General features: G+C 68.0%; 1 protein-coding gene and 2 non-coding genes across 3 annotated transcripts; 1 reads left to right on the forward strand and 2 right to left on the reverse strand.

Annotated features, from left to right (window-relative positions):
* Positions 1 to 1,185: 1,185 nt before the first annotated feature.
* LOC148591495 (tumor necrosis factor ligand superfamily member 13-like) lies at positions 1,186 to 9,917 on the reverse strand (the record flags this gene model as incomplete). Its single annotated transcript, XM_088537468.1, has 7 exons — positions 1,186 to 1,306; positions 3,884 to 3,927; positions 3,977 to 4,029; positions 6,983 to 7,101; positions 8,156 to 8,203; positions 9,065 to 9,131; positions 9,796 to 9,917. Coding segments are annotated over 7 exons (563 nt in total), but the record flags the coding sequence as incomplete, so codon positions are not given.
* Positions 9,918 to 11,048: 1,131 nt separating this feature from the next.
* On the reverse strand, positions 11,049 to 11,130 carry TRNAL-UAG (transfer RNA leucine (anticodon UAG)). Its single transcript has one exon. It is a non-coding gene; the product is annotated as a tRNA-Leu (tRNA).
* A 372-nt stretch (positions 11,131 to 11,502) lies between these two features.
* TRNAL-UAG (transfer RNA leucine (anticodon UAG)) lies at positions 11,503 to 11,584 on the forward strand. The gene has a single exon. It is a non-coding gene; the product is annotated as a tRNA-Leu (tRNA).
* Positions 11,585 to 11,995: the final 411 nt, after the last annotated feature.

Raw genomic sequence — 11,995 nt, forward strand, 5'->3', positions numbered from 1 at the left:
GAGGTGGGGGCGGGGCTAGAGCGCCCCTCTCCAAGACCACAGAGACCTCCAGCTAGAGCGCCCCCCCCCCCGAGCCTCTCAGCAACCCCAACTCTATGGTTCCCCCCCCCACCCCAACTCCTTGCTCCTCCAGGACCATAGAGCCCCGGTCCCAGAGCGGCAGCCCCGGGGCATGATGGGAGCCGCCTGGGCCCGCCCAGGGGCATCCTGGGACACGGGGGCCTCCAGCCCCTCCCCCATAGGGGAAAAAAAAAAAACCAAAACCCCCAAAATTCCCCTAAAATGGATTTTTTTTTAAAGGGGCAGAAAGGGCCAGGGGGATGTAGCCAGCGACAAAAAAAAAAGGGTTAAAAAAAGACAAAATAGGGGGAAATGCAAATAAAAAAGGCTCTTAAAGGGACAGGGACCCGCCCCCCCCCCTTAAAGGGACCCGCTGCCTCCGCCATTTTGTTCCGGGGTGGTGGTGGGGGGGGGGGGGCAGCTCCCTGGCGTCCGGCCCCCCCGCCAAAACCGCCATGACAGCGCCAAAACCGCCATGACAGCGGAAGCCCCGCCCATTCCTTCCGCGATAACGTAAATCTCGCGAGACCCAAAAAAGGGGGGGGGGCGGAGACAGCCTCAAGCCCCGCCCTGCGCCTTTATTGGCCGCTAGGTCCGGTCCCGCCCTCCCCGCCGTGACGTCACGCGCGCCATCTCCCCCGCCCCTCCGCGAGAGCTCTGGGCGGGTCTCGCGAGACTTCGTTTTGCGGGAGGGGGCGCGGGGGGGGGGCGGGTCCTGGAGCGGTGACGTCACTGGCGGGGGGCGGGGGGGACCCGGGAGGGGGCGCGGCGGGGGCGGGTCCTGGAGCGGTGACGTCACTGGCCGGGGGGGGGGGGACTCGGCAGGGGCGGGAGGGGGCGGGTCCTGGAGCGGTGACGTCACTGGCGGGGGCGGGGGGGGGGACCCGGGAGGGGGCGCGGCGGGGGCGGGTCCTGGAGCGGTGACGTCACTGGCCGGGGGGGGGCGGGGGGGGACCCGGCAGGGGCGGGAGGGGGCGGGTCCTGGAGCGGTGACGTCACTGGCCGGGGGGGCGGGGGGGACCCGGCGGGGGCGGGTCCTGGAGCGGTGACGTCATCGGCGGGGGCGGGGCCACCCGGACGCCGGCGCCCTTCATTGGGCGGTCCCGGGGGGGTCCCCCCCGGACGCCGGGGCCCCCCTAGAGCCGCACGAGCCCCAGGAAGGTCCCGTGGGCGCTGAGGTCCAGGGACGCGTTGGCCCGGGGGACCCGCAGGTGGAGGAGGTCCCCGCTGGCCAGACGGAACACACCTGGGGGACACGGGGACATGGGGACATGGGGACATGGGGGGGGGGACACGGGGACATGGGGGGACACGGGGACATGGGGACATGGGGACATGGGGGGGGACACGGGACATGGGGGGGACATGGGGGGGACACGGGACATGGGGACACGGGGACATGGGGACATGAGGGGACATGAGGCCATGGGACGTGGAGACATGGGGGGACACGGGGACATGGGGGGACACGGGGACATGGGGGGGGGACACGGGGACATGGAGGGGGACACGGGGACATGGAGGGGGGACGCGGGGACATGGGGAGGACACGGGGGGGGCACAAGACATAGGGGGGATACGGGGACATGGGGGGGGACACATTGGGACATGGGGACATGGGGAGGACACGGGGACATGGCAGGGATAGGGAGACATGGGGGGACACGAGGACATGGGACACGTAGGGACATGGGACATGGGGGGGACATGGGACACGGGGACATGGGGGGACATGGGGACATGTGGAGACATGGGGGGACATTGGGGACATGGGCATGGGGACATGGCGGGGGACACGGAGACACGGCCATGTAGGGACACAGGGGCATGGGGGGACATGGGACACGTGGAGACATGGGGGGAACATGGGGAGGGACACGGGGACATGGGGACATGGAGGGGGCATGGAGACATAGGGCCCCGTTGTCCCCATTGCCCCCCTTGCCCCGATACCCCCCCATTGTCTCCACTGTCCCCCTTGTCCCCGTGTCCCCATTGTCCCCATTGTCCCCCTTGTCTCCATACCCCCCCCATTGTCCCCTTGTCCCCATTGTCCCCATCGTCCCCATCATCCCCTGTGTCCCCATACCCTTCATCATCGCCGTTGTCCCCATTGTCCCCATCATCCCCATCATCTCCTTTGTCCCCGTTTTCCTCCTTGTCCCCATTGTCCCCCTTGCCCCCATCGTCCCCATATTCCCCCTTGTCCCCATCATCCCCCTTGTCCCCCATTGTCCCCATGTCCCCCCCCCCGTACTGACGGTGAAGTAGGATGCATGCGCCCATGCCGGGGGGGGGGGGGGGGGGCTCATGCTCCGTTGTCCCCATGTCCCCATCATCCCCATTGTCCCCATTGTGCCCATCGTCCCCATTCCCCCCATCGTCCCCATTCCCCCCATTGTCCCCATTGTCCCCAGGTACCCGCGGTGAAGCAGGACGCGTGTGCCCGCGGGGGTGGGGCTCATGCTCCCCATCATCCCCATTGTCCCCATTGTCCCCATTCCCCCCATTGTCCCCATTCCCCCCATTCCCCCCATTCCCGCCATCGTCCCCATTCCCCCCATTCCCCCCCATTGTCCCCATTGTCCCCATGTCTCCATCATCCCCATCATCCCCATTGTCCCCATTGTCCCCATGTCCCCATCATCCCCATTGTCCCCATTCCCCCCCATTGTCCCCATTCCCCCCCCATGTCCCCCCATTGTCCCCATTCCCCCCATTGTCCCCATCGTCTCCAACATCCCCATTCCCCCCATTGTCCCCATCGTCCCCATGTCCCCATTCCCCCCATTCCCCCCATGTCCCCCATTGTCCCCATTGTCCCCATGTCCCCATTGTCCCCATTCTCCCCATCGTCCCCATGTCCCCATTGTCCCCATTGTCCCCATGTCCCCATTGTCCCCAGGTACCCGCGGTGAAGCAGGACGCGTGTGCCCGCGGGGGGGGGGGCTCATGCTCCCCATCATCCCCATTGTCCCCATTGTCCCCATTATCCCCATTGTCCCCATTCTCCCCATGTCCCCATTCCCCCCATTGTCCCCATGTCCCCATTCCCCCCATTGTCCCCATTGTCCCCATTCCCCCCATCGTCCCCATTCCCCTCATTCCCCCCATTGTCCCCATTGTCCCCATGTCTCCATCATCCCCATTCCCCCCATTGTCCCCATTGTCCCCATGTCCCCCCATTGTCCCCATGTACCCGCAGTGAAGCAGGACGCGTGCGCCCGCGGGGGGGGGCTCATGCTCCCCATCATCCCTGTTGTCCCCATTGTCCCCATGTCCCCCATGTCCCCCATTGTCCCCATGTCCCCTCATTGTCCCCATTCCCCCCATCGTCCCCATTCCCCTCATTCCCCCCATCGTCCCCATTCCCCCCCATTGTCCCCCCATTGTCCCCAGGTACCCGCGGTGAAGCAGGACGCGTGTGCCCGCGGGGGGGGGGCGGGCTCATGCTCCCCATCATCCCCATTGTCCCCATTGTCCCATACCCCCCATTGTCCCCATTGTGCCCATGTCCCCATCATCCCCATTCCCCCCATTCCCCCCATGTCCCCATTCCCCCCATTGTCCCCATCATCCCTATTGTCCCCATGTCCCCCCATGTCCCCACTGTCCCCCATTGTCCCCATTGTCCCTATCATCCCCATTGTCCCCATTCCCCCCATCGTCCCCATCATCCCCATCGTCCCCATTCCCCCCATGTCCTCATCATCCTCATTCCCCCCATCATCCCCATTGTCCCCATTCTCCCCATCGTCCCCATGTCCCCCCATCGTCCCCATTCCCCTCATTGTCCCCATGTCCCCCCATTGTCCCCGTGTACCCGCGGTGAAGCAGGACGCGTGTGCCCGCGGGGGGGGGCTCATGCTCCGCACGCACCGCAGCAGCGGCTGGGGGGGCCCCCGCGCCCCCCGGCCCCCCCCGCAGCACCACCTGCCCCATGGCGAACGTGGGGTCCCCGAACAGCACCTGGGGGGGACATTGGGGACATTGGGGACATGTTGGGGACACTGGGGACATTGGGGACGCATTGGGGACCATCAGGGGCATTGGGGACATGTTGGGGACATTGGGGATGCTGGGGACACAGCGGGGGCGCTGGGGGGACGTTGGGGACCCAGCAGGGACGTTGGGGACACGTCAGGGACATTGGGGACACTGGGGACCCAGCAGGGACGTTGGGGACACACTGGGGACATGTTGGGGACACCGGGGACACGGCGGGGGCGCTGCGGACTCACCAGGGACATTGGGGACCCGCTAGGGGCATTGGGGACACTAGGGACCCAGCAGGGACGTTGGGGACATGTTGGGGACATTGGGGACACGGAGGGGGCGCTGAGGGGACATTGGGGACCCATCAGGGACATTGGGGACACTGGGGACACGGCGGGGGCGCTGGGGGGACCTTGGGGACCCAGCAGGGACGTTGGGGACCTGTCAGGGACATTGGGGACACCAGGGACACGGCAGGGTTGCTTGGGGACATGTTGGGGACACGGCGGAGGCTCTGGGGACCCACCAGGGACATTGGGGACCCACTAGGGGCATTGGGGACACTAGGGACCCAGCAGGGACGTTGGGGACAGGTTGGGGACATTGGGGACACGGCGGGGGCGCTGAGGGGACATTGGGGACCCAGCAGGGACATTGGGGACATTGGGGATGCTGGGGACATTGGGGACGCATGGGGGACCATCAGGGGCATTGGGGACATGTTGGGGACATTGGGGATGCTGGGGACACAGCGGGGGTGCTGGGGGGACATTGGGGACCCAGCAGGGACGTTGGGGACCCGTCAGGGACATTGGGGACACTGGGGACCCAGCAGGGACATTGGGGACATGTTGGGGGGAATGGGGACGCTGGGGACATGGTGGGGGCGCTGGGGGGACATTGGGGACCCAGCAGGGACGTTGGGGACACACTGGGGACATGTTGGGGACACCGGGGACACGGCGGGGGCGCTGCGGACCCACCAGGGACATTGGGGACCCGCTAGGGGCATTGGGGACACTAGGGACCCAGCAGGGACGTTGGGGACAGGTTGGGGACATTGGGGACACGGCGGGGGCGCTGAGGGGACATTGGGGACCCATCAGGGACATTGGGGACCCTGGGGACACGGCGGGGGCGCTGGAGGGACCTTGGGGACCCAGCAGGGACGTTGGGGACCTGTCAGGGACATTGGGGACACCAGGGACACGGCAGGGGTGCTTGGGGACATGTTGGGGACACCGGGGACACGGCGGGGGCTCTGGGGACCCACCAGGGACATTGGGGACCCACTAGGGGCATTGGGGACACTAGGGACCCAGCAGGGACGTTAGGGACGTTGGGGACAGCAGGAATATGGTGGGGACACTGGGGGGACAGTGGGGCGCTGGGGACCCAGCAGGGACGCTGGGGACACCAGGGACATGGCGGGGACACTGGGGACCCATCAGGGACATTGGGGACGCTGGGGACATGGTGGGGGTGCTGGGGGGACATTGGGGACCCAGCAGGGACGTTGGGGACATGTTGGGGACACCAGGGACACAGCGGGGGCACTGGGAACATGGCGGGGGTGCTGGGGACCCACCAGGGACATTGGGGACACTGGGGACCCGTCTGGGGGCATTGGGGACATTGGGGACCCAGCAGGGGCACTGGGGACATTGGGGGCCCAGCAGGGGCCTTGGGGACGTTGGGGACCCGTCAGGGGCATTGGGGACATTGGGGACACGGTGGGGGCTCTGGGGACACTGGGGGCACAGCAGGGGCATTGGGGACCCGCTGGGGACCTATCAGGGGCCTTGGGGACATTGGGGACATGGCGGGGGTGCTGGGGGGACATTGGGGACCCAGCAGGGACACTGGGGACACGTTGGGGACACCAGGGACACAGCGGGGATGTTGGGGACAGTGGGGACCCAGCAGGGACGTTGGGGACACGCTAGGGGCATTGGGGACGCTGGGGACACAGTGGGGACATTGGGGACATGTTGGGGACCCGTCCGGGGCCTTGGGGATGCTGGGGACATGGCGAGGACATTGGGGACACTGGGGACCCAGCAGGGACATTGGGGATGTTGGGGACCCGTCAGGGACATTGGGGACACTAGGGACCCAGCAGGGACGTTGGGGACATGGGGACATGTTGGGGACATGGGGACGCGTTGGGGCCGCGGGTGTCACCTGGCTGTAGACCAGGTAGAGCCCTGGGCACCTGATAGGGACACACAGGGGACATGGGGACACGTTGGGGACATGGGGACACGTTTGGGACACATTGGGGACATGGGGACACGTTGGGGACACGGGGACACATTGGGGACATGTTGGGGACACGGGGACACGGTGGGGACATGGGGACATGGAGACACGTTGGGGACACATTGGGGACATGGGGACACGTTGGGGACACGGGGACACATTGGGGATGCATTGGGGACATGGGGACACGTTGGGGACACGGTGTCACCTGGCTGCAGACCAGGTAGAGCCCTGGGCACCTGATAGGGACACATAGGGGATATGGGGACACGCTGGGGACATGGGGACACATTGGGGACACGTTGGGGACACAGTGGGGACATGGGGACATGGGGACACATTGGGGACACATTGGGGACATGGGGACATGTTGGGGACACGGGGACACGTTGGGGACATGGGGACACATTGGGGACACCGTGTCACCTGGCTGTAGACCAGGTAGAGCCCTGGGCACCTGATAGGGACACACAGGGGACATGGGGACACGTTGGGGACATGGGGACATGGGGACACGTTTGGGACACATTGGGGACACGGGGACACGTTGGGGACACGTTGGGGACATGGGGACACCTTGGGGACACAGGGACACACTGGGGACACGTTGGGGACATGGGGACATGTTGGGGACACGTTGGGGACATTGGGGACACGGTGTCACCTGGCTGTAGACCAGGTAGAGCCCTGGCCGTGTCACGGCCACCAGGGGCCCGTGCGGCTCCAGCCCCCGTCCCCGACGCAGCAGCGGCTCCCAGGCCACCTCGGTGACGTCCCCGTCACCTGCCACCCCCCGGGGCCACCGCGTCACCGTGGGGACACATGGGGACATGGGGACCCCCCCGGCCACCTCGGTGACATCCCCGTCACCTGCCACCCCCGGGGCCACCAGGGTCACCATGGGGACACATGGGGACATGGGGACCCCCCCCCCGGCCACCTCGGTGACGTCCCCGTCACCTGCCACCCCCCCAGGGCCACCAGGGTCACCATGGGGACACATGGGGACATGGGGACCCCCCCCCGGGCCACCCCCCTGTCACCTCCATGTCCCCATGGGGACACATGGGGACATGGGGGGACCCCCCGGCCACCTCGGTGACGTCCCTGTCACCTGCCACCCCCGGGGCCACCAGGGTCACCATGGGGACACATGGGGACCCCCATGGGCTACCCGGCCCCATAGACCCCCCCCAGGGCCACCGTGTCACCGTGGGGACACATGGGGACATGGGGGGACCCCCCCAGCCACCTCGGTGACGTCCCCGTCACCTGCCACCCCCAGGGCCACCAGTGTCACCGCGGGGTCACACGGGGACCCCTCCAGGTCACCTCGGTGACGTCCCCGTCACCTGCCACCCCCCCGGGGCCACCGCGTCACCATGGGGTCACCTGGGGACACGGGGACCCCCCCCCCCATGGGCTCCCCTGTCCCATAGACCCCCCCCCCCGGGCCACCCCTCTGTCACCTCCATGTCCCCATGGGGCCACCAGTGTCACCCCCACCCTGCCCAGGCCACCTTTGTCACCTTTGGGTCACCCATGGGTCACTCAGGGACCCCCCCCCCCCCGCCATGGGTGACATGGGACAATCCCCCCCCTCTCCACCCTGTGGCCACCTCTGTCCCCTCCCCACTGCTGTGTCACCCCGCCCAGTGTCACCGCCACAGCACCCATGGGGACCCATGGGGACACGGGGACACCCTGAGCGCTCTCCCCCCCCCCCCCATGGATCTGGGGGGCCACAGGGGGCCCAGGCGTCCGGGACCCCCCCCCAAAAGGGGCCCAGGCGTCCGGGACCCCCCCCCGAGGGGCCCAGGCGTCCGGGACCACCCACCGACACTGAAGCGGCTGTTGGGGACCAGGTGCAGAACCGAGCGGGTGCCTGGGGACACCCGTGTCACCCGGGGCGTCCCCTGTGTCCCCCCATGTCCCCCATGTCCCCCCAATGTCCCCTGTGTCCCCCCCATGTCCCCACATGTCCCCCATGTCTCCCCCTATCGCCAATGTCACTCCATGTCCCTCCATGTTCCCCCTTGCCCGCCGTGTCCCCTCCATGTCCCCAGTGTCCCCCCCATGTCCCATGTCCCCATGGCATGTTCCATGCCTCCATGTCCCCATGTCCCCCTGTGTCCCCCATATCCCCCATGTCCCCCATGCGCTGGCATGTCCCCACATGTCCCCATGTCCCCCCCATGTCCCCCATGTCCCTCCATGTCCCCCATGCCCCCCAATGTCCCCATGTCCCCCATGTCCCTCATGTCTCCATGTCCCCAATGTCCCCCCATGTCCCCATATCCCCTATTTCCCCCATGTCTTCCCCTGTCCCCCATGTCCCTCCATGTCCCCATGTCCCCCATGTCCCTCCATGTCCCCCATGTCCCCCATGTCCCCCCAATGTCCCCCATGTCCCCATGTCCCCCATGTCCCAATGTCCCTCATGTCCCTCCATGTCCCCCCATGTCCCCACACGTCCCCACGTCCCCAGTATCCCCCCATGTCCCCATATCACCTAATTCCCCCCTGTCCTCCATGTCCCCCAATGTCCCCAATGTCCCTCATGTCCCTCCATGTCCCTCCATGTCCCCATGTCCCCCCATGTCCCCCATGTGCCCCATGACCCCCCATGTCCCCCAATGTCCCCAATGTCCCTCATGTCCCTCCATGTCCCTCCATGTCCCCATGTCCCCCCATGACCCCCCATGTCCCCCATGTCCCCCAATGTCCCCAATGTCCCCTCACTCACGGGTCCCCCAGCCTTTCCCCGGGGGGGTCCCCAGTTCCCGGCGGTCGCGGCCGCCCCAGGGGTCCTGCTGGGGGGGGAGGGGAGGTTGGTGTCACACCAGGGGCCCAGGCGTCCGGGTGTCCCCCCCCCCCCCCGGTGTCCTGGCGCTTACGTGTCACCCAGCCCAGCGCACACGTGGGGACAGGTTGGGACAGGCAGAGATGGCACCTGCTGCCCCCCCTCCCCCCAGCCCTGGGGGCCCAGGTGTCCGAGTCCCCCCCCAAAGGGGCCCAGGGGTCCGGGTGACCCCCAACCCCCCCCATTGTGTCCCCAGGACCCCAAGAGGGGCCCAGGCATCCGGGTGACCCCCCGAATGGGCCCAGATCTCTGGGTCCCCCCCAAAGGGGCCCAGGCATCCGAGTCACCCCCCAAGAGGGGCCCAGGTGTCCGGGTGACCCCCCCAGGGGTCCAGGCGTCCGGGTCTGACCCCAAAAGGGGCCCAGGCGTCCGGGTGACCCCAACCCCCCCCCCATTGTGTCCCCAGGACCCGAGAGGGGCCCAGGCGTCCGGGTGACCCCCAACCCCTCCCATTGTGTCCCCAGGACCCCAAGAGGGGCCCAGGCGTCCGGGTGACCCCCAACCCCCCCCATTGTGTCCCCAGGACCCCAGAAGGGGCCCAGGCGTCCGGGTGACCCCAACCCCCCCCCATTGTGTCCCCAGGACCCCAGAAGGGGCCCAGGCGTCCGGCTCACCTGCAGCCGCCCCCTCAGCGCCTCCAGCTGCCCCCGCAGCTCCCGCAGCTCCCGCCGCTGCTCCAGGAGCACCAGGAGACACAGGAGGGTCCCCAGCGCCGCCGCCCCCCCCCAGCCACCGCCTCCCCGCGGGCCCAGGCGTCCGGGAGGGCCCCGCCATTCCTATGGGCCCGGGCGTCCGGGATCCCCCCTCCCCCGGTCACTCCTATGGGCCCGGGCGTCCGGGACCCCCAATTGCTCTAGGGGGCCCAGGCGTCCGGGCCGGGTTTCCCCTCCCTTTAACCTGCCCCTGGCTACTCCCAAGGGGCCCAGGCGTCCGGGACCCCCAGTTTCTCTAGGGGGCCCAGGCGTCCGGGACAGCCCCCCCCCCCCCCCCAGTTGCTCCTAGGGGCCCAGGCGTCCGGGTGCTCCCTGCTCCTGCCCCCACCCCTGCGCCGAGGGCCCAGGCGTCCGGGTGCTCCCTGGGTGCTGCTGTCCCAAGGGAGCCCAAGTCCCCCCCCCCCGCCCCGCAAGGGGCCCAGGCGTCCGGGATGGCCCCGCGCCGGGATCTTGCGCAAGGCGGGGAGGAACCTGCGGCCCCGGAAACCTTCGGCTCCTGCCAAGGGGCCCAGGCGTCCGGGTGCCCCGCCCTGCCGCCCAGGTGCCCGGGAACCCGTTCCCGCCAAAGGGCCCCGGCGTCCGGGGATCCCGCGGGCGTCCGGGATCCGCCTCCCGCTGCCCGTCGCTCCCAGGGGCCCAGGCGTCCGGGACGGGCACCCCCTGCTTCTAACCTGCCCCCCAGCTGCTCCCGAGGGGATTCCGTCCATCCCAATCCCATCCCGTCCATCCCAATCCCATCCCGTCCATCCCAATCCCATCCCGTCCCATTCCAGGGATTCCTTCCCATCCCAGAGTCCTAGGGGCCAAAGCAGGGATTGGGGCCGGGGGGTTATTAAGGTGCGTGTGCAAAACGTGGAGGGGCGGGTGCAAAGGCCTGAGTGTGCAAAGCAGCCGGGGGGGGGCGAGTGTGCAAAACAGAGGTGTGTGTGCAAAGGAGTCGTGTGCAAAACGAACGCCCGTGTGCAAGGCCAAGGGGATGGTGCAAGGGGGGGGGGGGGCATGAGTGTGCAAAGCCCGGGGGGGGGGTCACGTGTGCAAAGGGGGGGTTACGTGTGCACACGCGTGTGCAAGGGGGGGGTCACGTGTGCACACGCGCGTGCAAAGAGGGCGAATCCCCCCCAAACGGGGGCGTTTCGGGCGCCAAAAGGGGCCCCTGGCAGCGGTGGGATTCGAACCCACGTCCCCGCGGGGACTGGAGCCTAAATCCAGCGCCTTGGACCGCTCGGCCACGCTACCGCCCGCCCCGGCCCCGGGGAGGGGCCCAGGCGTCCGGGGGGCTCCCCGCCCCCACCCCCATCCCGGGCATCCAACACCCGCATCTGGGGTTTGCAGAGGGGTCACGGGAGAGGGGCCCAGGCGTCCGAGTCCCTGGTATCCAATACAGGAGAGGGGCCCAGGCGTCCGAGTCCCTGGTGTCCAATATGGGAGAGGGGCCCAGGCGTCCGGGTCTAGGGGGGCCCAGGCGTCCGGGGACCCCCCCAGCACCATTTCCAACCCCCTCTGTCCCCACCATTCCCTGCAAAGGGGTCACAGGAGGGGGGCCCAGGCGTCCGAGTCCCTGGTATCCGATACAGGAGGGGCCCAGGCGTCCGGGCAGCCCCCCACCCCGGTAGCGTGGCCGAGCGGTCCAAGGCGCTGGATTTAGGCTCCAGTCCCCGCGGGGACGTGGGTTCGAATCCCACCGCTGCCAACGGGACCCCTAAACCCCCCCTACCCCCCTTTCTTTTTAACCCTCTTCACCCGGACGCCTGGGCCCCGGCCCGGACGCCTGGGCCCTTCCCCGGCGCCGCAGGGACCAGAGAGACAAGGAGTGAAAATGAGTAAAAGTTTTTATTTGCCCCCAAAAAACCAAAAGCCAAAGCCGAAGTTACAAGCGGTTTCGGCCTCCAAGTACAGGCGGAGTTGGGGATGGACCCCCCGCCTCGTACACCCGAAGCCGCCACCGCGCGGTGCCCCTACCCCCTACAACGAACACCCCAAATACCCCCCACGCGGGGAACCCCCTCGTTAGCTAACGAGCCCCGTGAGTTACATTGTCTGCGTTGGGGTGACGCACAACCGGCCCCACAACCCCCGGCCGGGGGAGTCCTCCCCCTGTCAC

This window comes from Tinamus guttatus, unplaced genomic scaffold, assembly GCF_059628265.1.
Source record: "Tinamus guttatus ecotype Peru unplaced genomic scaffold, ASM5962826v1 Tinamus_guttatus_pri_ptg000779l, whole genome shotgun sequence".
Lineage (NCBI taxonomy): Eukaryota > Metazoa > Chordata > Aves > Tinamiformes > Tinamidae > Tinamus > Tinamus guttatus.